The sequence below is a fragment of the Corella eumyota genome, chromosome 2, assembly GCF_963082875.1.
Source record: "Corella eumyota chromosome 2, kaCorEumy4.1, whole genome shotgun sequence".
Classification (NCBI taxonomy): Eukaryota; Metazoa; Chordata; class Ascidiacea; order Phlebobranchia; family Corellidae; genus Corella; species Corella eumyota.
In genome coordinates, this window is record NC_137491.1 from 15,855,169 (window position 1) to 15,870,675 (window position 15,507).

General features: G+C 31.8%; 2 protein-coding genes across 2 annotated transcripts; one reads left to right on the forward strand and one right to left on the reverse strand.

The window, feature by feature from the left end:
- Window positions 1-2,404: 2,404 nt before the first annotated feature.
- LOC145744169 (uncharacterized) lies at window positions 2,405-5,108 on the forward strand. The gene is made up of 4 exons (XM_082562289.1): window positions 2,405-2,655; window positions 2,771-2,913; window positions 3,371-3,595; window positions 3,767-5,108. Exons 1-4 carry the CDS (start codon window positions 2,494-2,496, stop codon window positions 4,221-4,223), a joined length of 987 nt encoding a protein of 328 aa, XP_082418415.1. The 5' UTR covers window positions 2,405-2,493; the 3' UTR covers window positions 4,224-5,108.
- Window positions 5,014-8,177, reverse strand: LOC145744170 (ubiquitin-conjugating enzyme E2 J2-like). Its single transcript, XM_082562290.1, has 2 exons — window positions 6,788-8,177; window positions 5,014-6,161 (listed from the first exon to the last, which is right to left on the reverse strand). The coding sequence occupies exons 1-2, from the start codon at window positions 6,920-6,922 to the stop codon at window positions 5,598-5,600; spliced, it is 699 nt and encodes a 232-aa protein (XP_082418416.1). The 5' UTR covers window positions 6,923-8,177; the 3' UTR covers window positions 5,014-5,597.
- Between the last annotated feature and the right edge of the window lie 7,330 nt (window positions 8,178-15,507).

Below are 15,507 nucleotides of genomic sequence, written 5' to 3' on the forward strand. Positions count from 1 at the left end.
ATGTAAAAAATTGTGTACTTTTTGTTAACTATACGTCAATGCCAGAAAAAAATACCAAAGTAATTTTTTGTAAAATTGGTAATTTTTTTAACAAGCCAAAAGTTATTTTTATGTATATTTATATTTTTAAAATATTAAAGTTTCACAAAATACTAGATTAACAATTAAAAATTAAATTAAATGTTAATACAAATTTACAAACATTACCAACATAATCTAAAATAAAATTATTTAAAATTAAAAATTAAATTTTCTATGTTATTAATAAATTAATTACAACTTAACAAGGCAATACAATCACATCACCGAGTTAAGCTTTTTATGTATAAATTCCTAAGTAATTAAACTCGAATCAACCTTTGACAAATAACTAGGTATGTGATATATAATTATAAGGTTACTTTATACTGTAGACGATACTTATATATGGTTGGCGCACACATTAAAGAAATTGGTATATCAAAAAAAGAACTCAGTAAGCCTGGTTAATACGCGTGAGTCGTTTGGTATTTGAAAAAAAAAACTTTTTATAGAAGTAAAAATTTTACAAAGGTAATTTTTTTAGAAGCATAGCAAATATCTTTAAATTCTAACCATAATTTTAACTTACCAAAATTGCATTTATATTTTACTTAATAAAAAAATAAAGTTTGTTAAAGGACCGTGAACTACAAGAGCTCCATACTTTTTAAACTGTATTTTCTGATTTAAGACCAAAAAAATATTAACTTTAGCCACAAATTTATAACAACAAAAAAGCAGTAAAAATATTCCCATTTTTAGATATTCTCATTGTAAGTCTGTAACTAAATATCAACCTAAGCGCATGCGATTAAGAATTCTTATTTCTCAGCGGTTGGTGGCGCCAACAATAATTGCCATGTTTAGTTAAGACTTGCATTTTTTGTCATCGAATACCCTGTTGTTAAGGTAAACACTAACTTACCTGTCTGCTCGAAATAGTTGGTTTCGATTCCAAAATAACTGTTTATTTTTGCATTCAGCTGTAACTCAACTGTGACTAAGTATTTTTTAAACTGCTTTCACATACACTTGGATATAAGTATAAACAGCAAATATTCAACATGCAAACATATATTGCCAAAATTTTAAACATTTAAATTTAGTTGTTGCAACCTACGCCTAATTAAATTCTCATTATCATACCATACAAGGTACTGTTTATTGCCGACAGACTAATGTATATAGCCACATAACCTTAAGCCTAAACAGTGGCAGAGACTGGTAGGCCTATGCAGTATACAGTTACATACAGATATTTTCCTGATATCAATCACAATCTCGTTCAAGTGGAAAAAGCGCATGGCATCAGAACGCCAGAGGGTGTTTTTAAGAATTTCAAAACGGCAAGAATTTCTCGAATACGGCTTAAAGCATTCAATAAATTTTCCTAGATATAATCTTTGAGCATTATATCTAATGTGTTGTTGGTGTATTAAATAGAGATTTGTATTTTATCACTTACAATTTAGTTACAATTGGCTATTGTATTACTTTTAAAAACATTTAAAAAACCTTACATTATTTATATAGAATTGTAAACGAAAATTGTAAAACAATAAAAATCATAACTTATCATTTAAAATTTGCTTAAGGTGAGTAAGAATAGAAATAATAAATAAACGTTTTGTTTAAAACAACTTTAAAATTTTATCATATCACAACCTGATCTATAATTGACCGTGAAAATTTGAATTAACCTTTCAATATCATATCTTGGGTTTCTTCGTATTTTTTGTGTAAGTAATTTGTGTGACCGGAACGAAATCTTATAACAAGAAATAATTAATTTAATACCTAATTACCTATGTTGAATATAGCGGTATTTCATACATTTTGTGATTGCCCAATTTTGCAAAACTTCCTTATTTTGACTAAGTTTAGCCGTTTGGTATTTAAGTTGGTTTGTATATTTTACAGTTCAACTATAATAAAATATTCGGTATTAGAACTATATTAAATACAACAACAATAAACCACGTGATCTAATATTAAGAGATATGCGCAATCACGTGGGTTAGATTCATTTCCGCCAGCGTTTTCATTTTTATTGTGACGCAACACTAAGGTACAACACATCTCGCGTATTGTCTATATATGTAGACCGTAGTATATCTTTATTATGCAGTCGCATTTTAGCATTTTTACAACTTGTTTGCAAATCAAAAAGTGACAATTAGGAGTTAGAAATAGATAGAGCATTCATTTGTGACTGAATTGTTTACATGTTTATGCTCTCGCCAATAAACAATAAGTGTATTGAAACACTAGAATACATAGATGATGACTGTAAATATAACTCATATAAATGTATTATAGTTTCTTGCTAATATTAGGCAGAGCACATATTTATAAAGCTTACATTTCAAATATAAAAAGTCGTTGTTTTTAGAAATAAAAGCACTGTACAGCTATTTCAAAGGGGTTTATTAACTTGAAAATTAGTGTGTTAGTATAAATGACTTAATTATCATGAATGTTTCTCCTTATTATTCGTCAGTGCCAACAAGCCAAAGTGGTGAACACATTTATTCACAAGCCGAAGAAAGTCCGTATGCATCACTTAACCCCGTTAATGAAATAGGGGATATTGCTACTGGGACAATAGGTGGATACGTAGACTACCAATACGAAGTAAATTTTAACTAGGGGCTGTTATTTTTATTATGCCAATTGTATCAAAATAACAAAGGTTAAAATGAATGTATATGTATTGCGCCTAGTAAAATAAGTATGTCTGATATTCTAGTTAGGCCGCAAAGGTCGTGGTCCCGGTCAGTTTGGAGGCTGGATTCAGCACTTTGCTGTTAGTGTCGATGGCACAACTTTATATGCGTGTGATTTATGGAATAAAAGAATTCAGCTTATATCACTTCAAAACAGAAAAGCAGAGTAATATTCATTTTCAAGCATTTTTTGATAATGAGTTTCGTTTTTAGCTTAGCATCAATTGACTGTACATCTACTTTCTAGTTTGTTTAGACAATAAAGTAAATTAAAACTGAGGTTCGTTTTTATTTATCTTCGATGTAAGGAGATCGACTTTACGGCTTAAAAGTAGAGTAACATCAGTTACCACTATCCAGTCTCAAGCCTTTGGCAGATTAGGATGTTATAGTTTATATTTGTTCATTAATTAAGGTGCTGATTAAGTGTTGACTTAGCATAAGTTTGTACCGTTCAAAGCGCCTTACTTAAATGCGGTACAGCAAGCAGTGGAGATCAAACACAGAATCTCATAGTGAATCCAAGTGTCCTGATCCACTACACCACGCTGCCGTTAAAGTTTAAACTTAAGACAACCTAGTAATTTCAAGCTACCATTTAATGGCAATGTTTTTTTAAACAGACATGCTTTCCCTTCTAACATGGCTGGATTTGAATTTCAATCAAGAGGTATTGGGATTCTAAGAAACGGTAACATTTGCCTAAATTGCGTTGGATTTGAAGGCATAACTCGAATCGGAATTTTCAGTCCCGAAGGACGAATTATAAGACAGTTTGGACCAGGGGTAATTGGATCTGCTTGTGCCATGACAGTGGATAATACTGATAGAATTACAATAATGGACAGGTGGTAAATTTATTTTTGGGCAATTTATACAACTTTAATGCTAGAGATAGCTTTGGCTTTGTAATTTTAGAAAAAGAGCTAGGTAATTATTTGTAGGTATGACTTTAAAATAAAATGTTTTTAATAAGGTTTAAGTTATAAAAATTATTTTGTTTTTATTTTGGTTTTTAGACGAAAAATGGTCATTACGACTTTCAGTAAAGAAGGAAAAGTTCTTGAAACGTTTAACCCAGAAATCAAAACTGATGTTCTCAGGCTCGCCAGCGACACCCGTGGTCGTATTATCGTCCCGGACCACCTTAACGATACGGTCGTTATATTTGAGCCTAGCGGTCGAGCTGTGCAACGAATTCGACCACGACCAGGGTCCGGGCACTGTTTTAAGTATCCGGCAGGTGTTGCATGCGACGCGGACGACAACATTTTAGTATGCGACGTCGGGAATCACCGAGTTTTGCAGTTCACATCGGAGGGCGTTTATCGTTCAACGGTTTTAAATAAGCAGGACCACGGTCTATGGAGACCGCACGATATCGTGGCCACTATGCAAGGAAAGGCGGTAGTCAGCGAAGTTTCACAAACTTTTGTTAAAGTTTTTGGCTTTCATCAAACAAGGGGTTTTTGTTAAACTCTGTAAATAATTTTATTTCAGCAATACTCATAACCGGGCATGTATTTAGCGTACTTATAATAGGCTATTCGTCAACAAGTCGATTATAAAAAAATTACATTAACACTGTTTTTCTTGTTAACCTATCTAGTTAAATTGGAATAAATCTTAAAGTGTTATGTTACAGAGTTTTTCAATTTTGTAAATGATGTATATAGCATGTTAGTATGGTTGACAATGAATCACAAAATGGCTTTAGAACCTTTAAAAATGTCTGTGGTACGTACAATTTAATTTTGAAAAATACTAGAAAATGATTAACATAAAAAATCAGGTTATCATATTTTTTGTGTGACGTAGAAAGTACTAAGTAGCGTAGTGAATGTATACACGCTAGTACTTTCTACGTCATCACAAACATGGCTTCCCTTTTCTTTTTTTTTAATTAATTTAAATTTTTTTGAATAACTTAAAAAGTAAGTGAAATTATTTAAAGTTAAAATCATTTTTGTGTTCAGTGACACCAACTTTATTAATTTTTGAGTATAAAAATATCGCTAATATATGGCTTTAACTATTCAAAACGAACCTGGGAGTTTTTATTGCTCACGTACGCCATCTTACGGAATCAAAATTTCAGACAAATGTAGTTTACCTAAACAACAAAATCAATTTAACAAAATAATTTATGCGTTAAGCGATATTAATAACTATAAATAAACACGACTTTTTTAATAGTGTTCTCCTTTATTTATTTTATTTTACGTACTTTATAAAGCAATATTTGAAATATATTTACAAGCTGAAGTTTTAAAAAATAAGTTGAATACAATAATTTTGTATGAATTTTTTTATCGTAAATATATTTGATGGTTGCTTTTTTTGAAAAATTAAAAAAAAAAAATCTATAGTTGTACACCAAAAAAATGGAAAACAGAGATTATCATATTTTTATTAATAAAAATAACTTAACAAGAAATATAAAAACATCTAATTAGATTAGTAAAAGTAAGCAAATACATAATCTACCTAAAAAGAATAACCCTAATATAAATCTTTTTATAAATAAGTGGCATTATTTACAAAAAAATTTTGCAATAAATTAAAAAATTCGATAATTTTTATGATAAATTTTTTCAAAATATATTTGGTCGAATCTTTGACGATTCGATGAAATATATCTAACATTTAAAGTTATGTACAAAGTTGGTAAAATATTTAAAGGATTAAATACTACTACATCTCATATGTGTGTATAACATATCATAAATATACCAAGAACTACAAACTAAAATTAAAATATGGGGTAATAAAATGGTATTTGTTTTTTAAACGATTGGCAACGCATGTGTTTTATTGCTTAAAAAGCTTAAACTAATTAAGAAGAAAGCCTTAAAGTGTTTTGAGAATATTATTAACAACAATTCCAAAAACTGCAACTCCGGCTAAAATAACAAGATTCGCCAAACCACGGTTCTCGTCATCTTCATTCTGTCGAGGAGTGGGTAGGGGACCTGAATTACTGGATTTGGATTGTTCTTCCAATGCCTTCTCTGCAGCTTTTTTAGTTTCATTTGCTTTTCTTAACTGGGCTTTTATTTTGTCCGCAATATCTGGAAACATATCACAGAATGTCTGGTTTTGGACATTGAAACAAAGACTCTTGGCTGCAAACTGCTGTTTCTGGTATATGGAAGATTCAATCGAACCAAGAGTAGGGGTATCTTCCACCATGAAACTCAAAAGTCCGGTTAAAATCGTGGTAACCGACCAGGCTGGGTTCCAGGTGTCGGGGTGAAAATCGCTGATGGACAAACACAGTCTGGTGTTGCATTTGAATCTACCCGAAGGGGTGATCATGTATATTGCTGGAGGGCGGAAGGGGAATTCTCTTGGGAAGACTAGTTTTCCGTGGTAGTGACCATTTTTGTATGGGGTATCATCAGGGCCTTGAACCTTTAAAAATTAGCAAACACATTTCAGTAAAAATCTTTATTGTATATTGTTATTATGACTTTTCCATAGGGTTGTGTATGTCACTTAGACCCTTCATAACAGTAAGAATAACACGAAACTCCTTCTGAATAACTAATAAACTATTTCTTTCCATTACACTTTTTAACAGTCAACTAAAATAACTTTTCTGTATGGTGTTCAAACTAGTATATATCTATAGAATTCTGTGCAGTAACAGATTTTATTGCCAAAAATAATAGGATGGCCCTGACATGACAGTACTTATGGGATTTGTCCGAGACATCCAGCATATTTTACTCACTATCGTGGTGTAAATTTTAAAAGTTAAAAACAATAAACATGTTTGAATAGGCAAAAATTTTGCTGAAATTATAACTGACCTCAATTTATCTTAAAAATTTGTGTTCTGCAGTATAAGAATGGTTTTTATATTAAACTGACAAAATGCTATGGCTTCACAAAACAGACAATATCTTTAGAATAACATGTATAAAACTGGCCAAGTAAAGAATAAATATCTCTTAAAATTGTAAACAAAACCTTAAACATTATCTAAATATAAATGCTATTTTCGTACAAATATTAAAAAAGTAAATAATATTTACCACATAATGCCATTCCAGAATATTTGATGGAGTTGGTTCGGCTGTTAAGTAAGGTACTGGATCTTTTTTTAATCGGAGGTAATCTTGTTTCAATCGCTGGGTAGCAGTTATCGGAACTTTTGATTTGTTTGCCATTTTTGTAAAACGACACTCTAATTTTTTTTGAGTAAATTTTTTTCGATAATAATATATATATTAGTTAACTTTGCATGTTAAATAGGTACTTATAGTATTAAAAGTCTGAAATAGATAAATATATTTTAATATTTATGTATAAAAATTTTGCTTTAAAAATGAAGTAATATCTAACAAGTTAAGCCGATGGTAAAATATGATTTTTTTTATCTTTATCGTCGATGTGGGAAAGTCGAATGCGCGACTTAAACAAGGAGTAACATCAGTTACACGGACCCAGTCTCTAGTTGCCTGTGGCAGTTACGGATATTATAGATTATAATTGCCCCATAATTATGCTGCTGATTACGTGCTGGCTTAGCAGGAGTTCATACCGTTTATAGTGCCTTACTCGAGGGCGCTACAGCATGAGATCAGTGGGGATTGAACCCACGATACAGTTTAATACTCTCTTTCATATATGAAAAGCGGTACTAAGAATTCGGAACCTATAAAGTATACAGTATTGAATGATCCAAATAGACAAAATCAAAAAAAATGATTAAACCCTAACCCATTTAAAATTGATTAATGCTGTATATTTTATTAGTTTATAGCCAGGTACTACTAAAATGTATACTATAATAACTTCTTTTTTTTTGTACATATCTTTATCCTCGATGTGGGAAAGTCGAATGCGCAACTTAAACATAGAGTAACATCAGTTACTCCGACCCAGTCTCGAGTTGCCTGTGGCAGTTTGGGATATTATAGATTATAATTGCCCGATAATTAAGCTGCTGATTAAGTGCTGGCTTAGCAGGAGTTCATACCATTTATAGCGCCTTACTCAAGGGCGCTACAGCATAAGATCAGTGAGGATTGAACTTACGACCCGATGTGTGGTGGAGCAAGTGTTCTTACCACTACACCATGCTGCCACTAATACCAAGAACTGTAATACCAAGAATGAACACAGACAGACAGTCCCAAAATAAAGAGGATTTGAATAAAAGATGATTAAATATAATCCATGTAAAACTATATAGAATAATAACCAAAAAGTTAGTATAATTTGACATTTCAGAAGAACCGGAACTAAAATATCTTTTAAAAGTTTAGTCTGACTGACTTCTCTTTAGAGCATTTTTGCCTATCTGGTGCCTAAACATCGATTCTACTCAAAACATAAGTTAATAGAAAATCTATTTAATACAACAAACCTATATATTACTACAAAAATAACTGTTACTAAAGTCTTACGAAATAGGAACAAAGTTATTGAAACCAGAAAATTCCAGGCGAGAACAGGCGGGACCGAAGGGGAATCCCTAATTCCAAGTTTCCCTAAGTTTAAACAAAGAAAATATAAATCACTTTAATTTTGGTTAATTTAAAGTCCTGTCAGGCTAGCAAAAAAAGTGTAAAACTCGAAAATCATTTATTTAATTTAATATTTTTTTTTTTATGTTTTTCATTAGAAAACTTACCAAAAGCATATACATTGTGTCCTTATATATATTTTTTTACCTTATCATTTGATAAAAATTTCGTTTTTTTTTAAATTTTTTTATATAATTTTTTTAATACACGGGTAATAATTTTTGTATGTAGTGATTGCCTGAGCCTGCTAAAATAGTATAGCATTGTTTGAGGTTAAACTCGATACCCTTTGTGTGCAGGCTAACCATATACCATTTCCAATACCAATGCGCCAAGCTACTCGAGTCGTTTTTTACACAAAGAAAAAACAGGAATTATTTACACATTTTTGCCTTTGTTTTGCCACAAGCTGTAAACGTAGACGTATATAAAAAAAACTTTATTCAATTGAGCTAACAAAGTTTATTAAAATATAAGCAATCCGCGAGTGGGCCACACAGATCAAATTAATTTGTCCGGGCTTGAGTTTTCTTAAAATTAAATTATCAGTAAAACATTTATAGGCCCACTAAAAGAAAATGCTTATATCTTATTATTATTTTTTTTAAATTTACACAGCCATTTTTAATTTAATTAAATACTCCACGTAATGTCTTTTATTTAAAATACTTAAAATTAAAATGACAACTTATTTTTTCATACTCAAATATTCTTTCAGGCTTAAATGTCCAACATAAATAAAATTTGGGTTTATAAAGTTAATAACCATATTAAAATGCAAAATAAACAAAAAAGCTTTAAATTTTTGCCTAATTATTAACTCTATGAATTTGTATCCCTAATATAGCATTTAGTGTACCAACAAACATAGAATAATAAATCACGAAGATAAAGTTGTATTTGCGTTATTTTCAACATAAAAAAATCCATAATTGTAATCCATTTACGTTGAATACTAATCTTGTTATGCGTTCCATCATTAAAGCCGGCTGAGATTTTGTTCAAACAAGCCGTTAGTCGACAGCTGTATTTTCCCTGTTTCCATTTAGAAGTGGGCTTCACGTAAACATGGAGATAACCTATTTGGGTCAACCGATCAGCGAGTTCTGCCGTGCCTAGGTTCACACGGGTTTGAGAAAAGGCAAACTCAGCTGAACCTTAGTAACACAATTTCGAGCACGTTTGGAAAGAGTTAAATCCTTATTCCCGTGGCGCAGAGCAGCGTGGAAGTGTTGCTTATACGGAACCTGCGGTTTAATTTTTCGTGCGTAAACAACTTTAAAAATCTTAAAATTTAAAAACCCTTTTCCTAAATGGATAGGTTTAACAATAAATAAAAATATTTTACGAAATTTCTAAATTAAGAAGTTTTTACATAGTGTGTTGCAATAAATAATCTTTTAATAAAGCAATTCTTGTTCGTGTATGTATAAGTCATAACTTAAATAGGAAATAGGTTCACGGTCTAATATTAGAAAACGTCGACGTTCAGCCAAACAATAAAAGAATTTGTTAAGAATTTCAAAATAACAAAAGACCAGGAAATACCAGAGAATGTTGTAATACAACGTAAGAACCGATGTACCACTTGTCTTAACCAGACATTTCCTGTTTTGGAACTAATAGGAAATAAGAAGATTTAAAAATATCGGTTTATCGTAAATTACATCCGAAATTTAAAAGATTTAAATAACAAAAATAGATATAGAATATTGGGGAAAATTAAAAATAAGCTTTTAGATTTTGAATACGACTTTGACTTTAACTTATAGTTTACATTTGTTTGATGCTGTAGTTTTATATAACTAATTAAAATAAAGTCTTAACACAAGTTGGCGCTCATCAGCCAATTAAATTAAATAATAATTTTACTATGGGATGAATACTATCGCTACACTATTTGCCCTTGAGCCCGGCGTTTACGGAGAGCTCCAAAACACGTCATAACAGCACACCCTTTCCCATAAAAAATATAAAACCTATTACCTTAAGGTGATACAAAAAAAAATAAAAAATAATAATATGGAATGAATATTTTAAACTCAAGTTAACTTTTAACAACTATGTACAATGTTGTTTTACAAATGCAAGTGTATAAGATACTTGTACGTAATATTTGAGTAGCTACATAATAAATACAATATTCCTAGCATACAACGGGATTTCCAATCAAAATCCCATCACTCTAAAAGCGATGTACTGTGATATTGATCGAAATTGATGTTGTGATTTTATCGCCAATCGAATTAAGAGAAATTGTACTTTGGGGACCGACCATCATTTCCTACCCTGATTGAAAATCAATTAGAATTTGTGGGAAGATTTGGTTTGTCGGTTTTGCTCGGTCATCTATTAGAATTGTAATGGACAGTTCGGCGACCGGTAATCGAAACATGACCAATTTCTATTGAGTGATTTTAGCAACTCTGGACCGGCAGAAAAAGGGTTTAATTTGTATGAAAGTTGAATTTAGCCAACAAATTCTAAGAAGCACAGCATGAAATTTCGCACGACTTTATTTGGAATCGAACAATGGGATCCTGGTGCGATTCTGGTGCGCTCCGTTGCCTTTTTGTTACCGTGCAAAGCATAAAGTCAACACAGCAAGCATGGTAATTGCCTGTTGTTAAAAACACACCACAGGTTTATGTTTTCGTTTACAAATCACCATTGGATTTTATAAGAAAGCTATAACACAAACAGTTATTTTAACAGGGTCATAAAATCAATTTACGTGCCACGTAGCTAATCCAGATCGATCGAAAATTGTGCAGTGTGTGCATTGTGTAGGTAACCGGTAAAAATTTCAGCAAATCTACAAATCGATTATTATTGATTTCGACACGAACTAGGTATCTAGCAATACACACATTTTTCCCAGCATTTCGAATCTCGTTTACTTAATTGATTATTTTTAAAAAGAATCGGAAAAAATTAGTTTCATTTCGGCTGATTAGGTTAAATTTTCTTCCAACCACCGCTCTGGGGAGAAATGCTGAACGATTTGAGGCCTCAAGTAGTGTCGTTATCGATTTGAGGCACCTCTCTCAGTTAATTGACAATTCTTGAGTCGAGTACCGATTCGGCACTTGTCGTGCAGTGGAGCATCGGCGTTCAACTTTTAACTGTGGTTTTTTGTTAACTTTCGGCGATGTGTAGCCTCAACAGGCTGACGAATCGGCTCGCGGACGAGGGATGTCAGGCTGCTGATCGATTTCTACGTCAGATGCAGCACCCTCGACTGCGCACTCAGCAGCGTCGTTCCATTGTTGGCACCACTTTATCATCGACGGCCACCGCAAATTAACTATTTAACTTAGCAAGCGACTGACCATTCGTAAAGGGCTATCGCGGATTAGTTGTCGATTAGAGCTGGAAAATGCGAGGATAATTCGGTCAACAAGTGCCACGTGTCCTGTGTCCAAAATACTGGACTTTATTAATCGTAATTAATGTATACCTAATGTAACTTTGTCGGTTAGCCATTTTAAAAGTGTTGAATCATAGTAATTGTTATATTAAATTACTCATTTAGTCTATTAAAATTGCATGTGTTGCAATATATTTAAACACAATGCCAATGACGTTCTACAGAAATGTCATGACTGTTTGCCATCACACAGTTAAAATTTGTTCAATAAACAGAAGCAATAAACTTAACTGCTAGGCTAATGGCAACAGCACACAAACTATTGTATTATCGTGCCCTCTTTTTTATGTCAATTGCTATTGATTTGCCTGGATAAATATCGTGGCAATAAAAGTGGAATTAAGTCTATAAAGCATGAATCATGCTGGCAATAACAATTTTCAAATTCATTTCAAGGGGTATTAGTATAATAACAACATATTTTATTATAATATAAAAACAACTTACAAAACAGTTTGCAAAGGTTTAACAATAAATCTTTTTTTTTCCAATGTATTTAATTGCAACATTCTGATGTTTATTGCACAATTTTTAGTACCGAAAATGTAACATGTTTATAGCTCGCTGAAGCCTAGCGTTGTTACATTTCAATGTAAATTCCAGTAAGCCGCATATATGCTTGATTTGTTCCACAATCTTTACCCTTTAAATACCTTGTAGCGGTTTTATATTTGGCTCCTTACGAAATCGTGATAAACAACGTCACGTCATCAGCGCCTTTAGAACTGTAGTAAGCGCTTACCTGGTAACGCGTAGTGACGCACATCCAATTCAAACAGAGGGGCCTTGTGACGTCATACAGCCAGCTTTGCGTCAAGCAAAGCGAGACCTCAGCCCTTAAATCGGAAAAACGTAAACAACCATTTGCTATCTCAAGTCGCATAAGTCATTTAACTATGCCAAGTAAAATCAAAACGTTCTTTGTTGCAAAGGTTTTTGATATTAAGATAAGATTATCAGGAAATCGTCATCAATTACTATTCGTGCGCGATGTGTTTAGAAAATTATCCCAAAGCATGTCATGTTTAAAGTCAGTTATGTAATACAAGAACGCCGCAGCCGTGGCTTTATTTTCGAAACAACGCATCTGCGTTTTAAAAACAAAAGTTAATTAAATAAATAATTGTCTATTGATAAATATAAATAAATTTATACGTTATGAACCGAAAAATATTTTTGCAAGTAAACACATAGCAGCCATGCCACAAAATTGTTAAGAGCCGGTCCCAAAAGTTGAACAACAAATGCTGGCTCTCTCTTCGCATCAAGTGCTTTGTAAGACATGTTATATAAACAACTCCATCGAAAGCTACGTTGCTTGTCGTCAGTTTGAGCGACCTAGTTAAATTAATAGCAACCAAGGTCTAACACCAGCACGGTACATCGCTCCAAGTAAGTACAGGTGTACTGCGACCAGTAACATGTTTTGTTTATACTAGTTTTGTACTAGCCTCGTGTAACCAGTTTCGTAACTACTTCTTGTAGCGTGCCTCAAAATACATGTTGTATTTTGCTTAAAGAGGTCCAAATACACCTGCTATCTTGTACCTTTAGTTGCTTATGTAACAAAGTTAAATATAAAACGTGTAACATTTTGTTTGTTTGTTAAAGGGCAGGTGGTTTACACAATTTTTTTTATATTTTAAAATAAGCTGTTTATGTGGTATGCAAAAGCGCGTGCTGATATACACAACCGCTTTCAACACGGTTAAAAATATTTTGTGAAGCCGCGGGGGTAAAATTTACTGTATTACGTTGTTTGTTGATTTTTGGCCATAAAGCAAATAGAAATTTAAAAAATTAATAAAATTTGAGCTCTTAAAATTACCCACAGCTATGTTTTCTCTTGAAACTTTTTTTAGAATCCGTGTAAATGTATTTCTCTCAAAAACGGCAATTTAAAGCAATTTTAAAATCTGTTTACCAAATAAAAAATCAGAAGGCAATTTAATTTATTCGTTGTATCACGAAAGATTATGGTCAAAACGTCACAGTGAGCAAGTAATGTCCAACCGCAAGCCCGTAATAACGTAAGGGGATCTTTATGCTATATAAATGCCTTACCAAAGCGTCGTGTTTTTAGCATATGATCAATACACACAGTATTTGGTAGCTTAAAGTTGGCCTATGACGTTGGGACAGGAAATATTAAGTGTAATCTGCTGACATGTCAACAGCAGTTTTATCAGATTTAACACCACATGTAATCCCTTAACTTTGACTTAAACTTGCTTACATTTTTTTGGTTAGCCATATATAGCCTTGAGACAATTTTATCAAATTTTTTCTGTGCTTTGGAGAATAATGGTACTATATTTTATGCTCTAAGCCCGGAAGGTGAGCGTTATAAAAGGATTTTTTTCAACATTTCGGCCCGCGGAAACCCTTACAGAAATTGTGTTTCTGTAAAAGCACGACCCAAAAGTTCATGAACTTTTGAAAAAAATCACTTTAAAAAGAAATGTGATTACAATTAAAGTAAGTCTTATCAAGACTGCCTCCGGTTACATAACTAACATATTAAATGTGCTAAAAATGACCCATTGACGCATTTCAAAACATAAATTAATGTTTTTCGTACAACTTTTATTATTGTTGGTTTAAATGGCAAGTAATACCTGCGTACTGTAAATACAGGTTACAACATAAAACATACTGCTTTAAAATTAATTAAAATTTTCAAAAAATTAAATTTTTGCACATTTTTTGAAAGGTGATAAAAACGTTAAAGTAACATTCAAAATTTTCTTGGTACAGTAATAACTGATCACCTACAAAATGTGTCAAAACTCGATACGAAAATAGCTTACTACCCAGCAATTAGTCCTAACGTGGATATGTAAAATAATCCCCGCTCTGGCTTTGAACATATGCAGGAAAATTAGTAATTTAATATCAAAACGAAGAGAAATAATTAACTTTTCCGTTTCGGCGTGTAATTGTGCTAATTGCTATTTAGAAAACGCAGCACGGCCATTGATGTGTAAAAATTAAATTTCGATTAAAATTAAAACAACAAGAATAAATCAACAAAAACAATACCCTAAGAAAAACAAATCAAATTGCTATAGCCATGACGAAAGAGAGACGTAAATGTGGTTTAAAATTAGTTTGTTTTTTCGCATTTTTTTGTAAGGGAATTAATTCACGCTGGTTTAAATAATTTACAAGCTGTCGAAACGCAATATTTTAACTAACCCTCAGTAACAATGCCAAAAATCAATGCCAAAAAATAAATATGCAAATCTATTTTAAAGTAGTCGAAACGCAGTAAATAACTTACGGTCTTCATCAATTGAACATAGGCGAAAAATAAAAATATTTACGATTTGCACCGATACATTTGTTTAACAATTATAAGAACCTTTCTTAACAAAGAATAGTGTTGTGAATTTGCTTAAAAAAACTTTCATATAAAATTCCAGTTCGAAAACACCTTTGAATGCCACTTAATCTGATAAATAAATAAATTGAACCCAATTTGTTTAAAAATAATATTTTTTGGCTGTTCGAATTAAAGTTATACAAAAAATAATACATTAATGCGACGGAAAAATAACAAAATCAAATTTCATAATTTAAAACATGCCATAAATATTAATATCAAAAAAAAGATTTTATAGTGTATTATAACATGGTCACCAAATCCAGAAGTAAAACAAAGAAAAATGGAATTTGTGTATTTTTAAACTTGCTATAGTTATTACGTTTTATCGAATACGAGATTGCGATGTTATATGGCCGTCTTACATAAACAATATCTTCCCAAAGAAACGATTTAAAACACGCGGAA

What these genes read in the sequence shown, in the direction of transcription:
- LOC145744169 (XM_082562289.1), top strand. Translation starts at nt 2,494, where the DNA reads ATGAATGTTTCTCCTTATTATTCGTCAGTGCCAACAAGCCAAAGTGGT. An exon ending in CTTCAAAACAGAAAAGCAGA is followed by an intron (nt 2,914 to 3,370) that starts GTAATATTCATT and finishes TTTTTTAAACAG; the next exon opens with ACATGCTTTCCCTTCTAACA. An exon ending in AGAATTACAATAATGGACAG is followed by an intron (nt 3,596 to 3,766) that starts GTGGTAAATTTA and finishes TTTGGTTTTTAG; the next exon opens with ACGAAAAATGGTCATTACGA.
- LOC145744170 (XM_082562290.1), bottom strand. Translation starts at nt 6,922, where the DNA reads ATGGCAAACAAATCAAAAGTTCCGATAACTGCTACCCAGCGATTGAAA. An exon ending in TTCTGGAATGGCATTATGTG is followed by an intron (nt 6,162 to 6,787) that starts GTAAATATTATT and finishes TAATTTTTAAAG; the next exon opens with GTTCAAGGCCCTGATGATAC.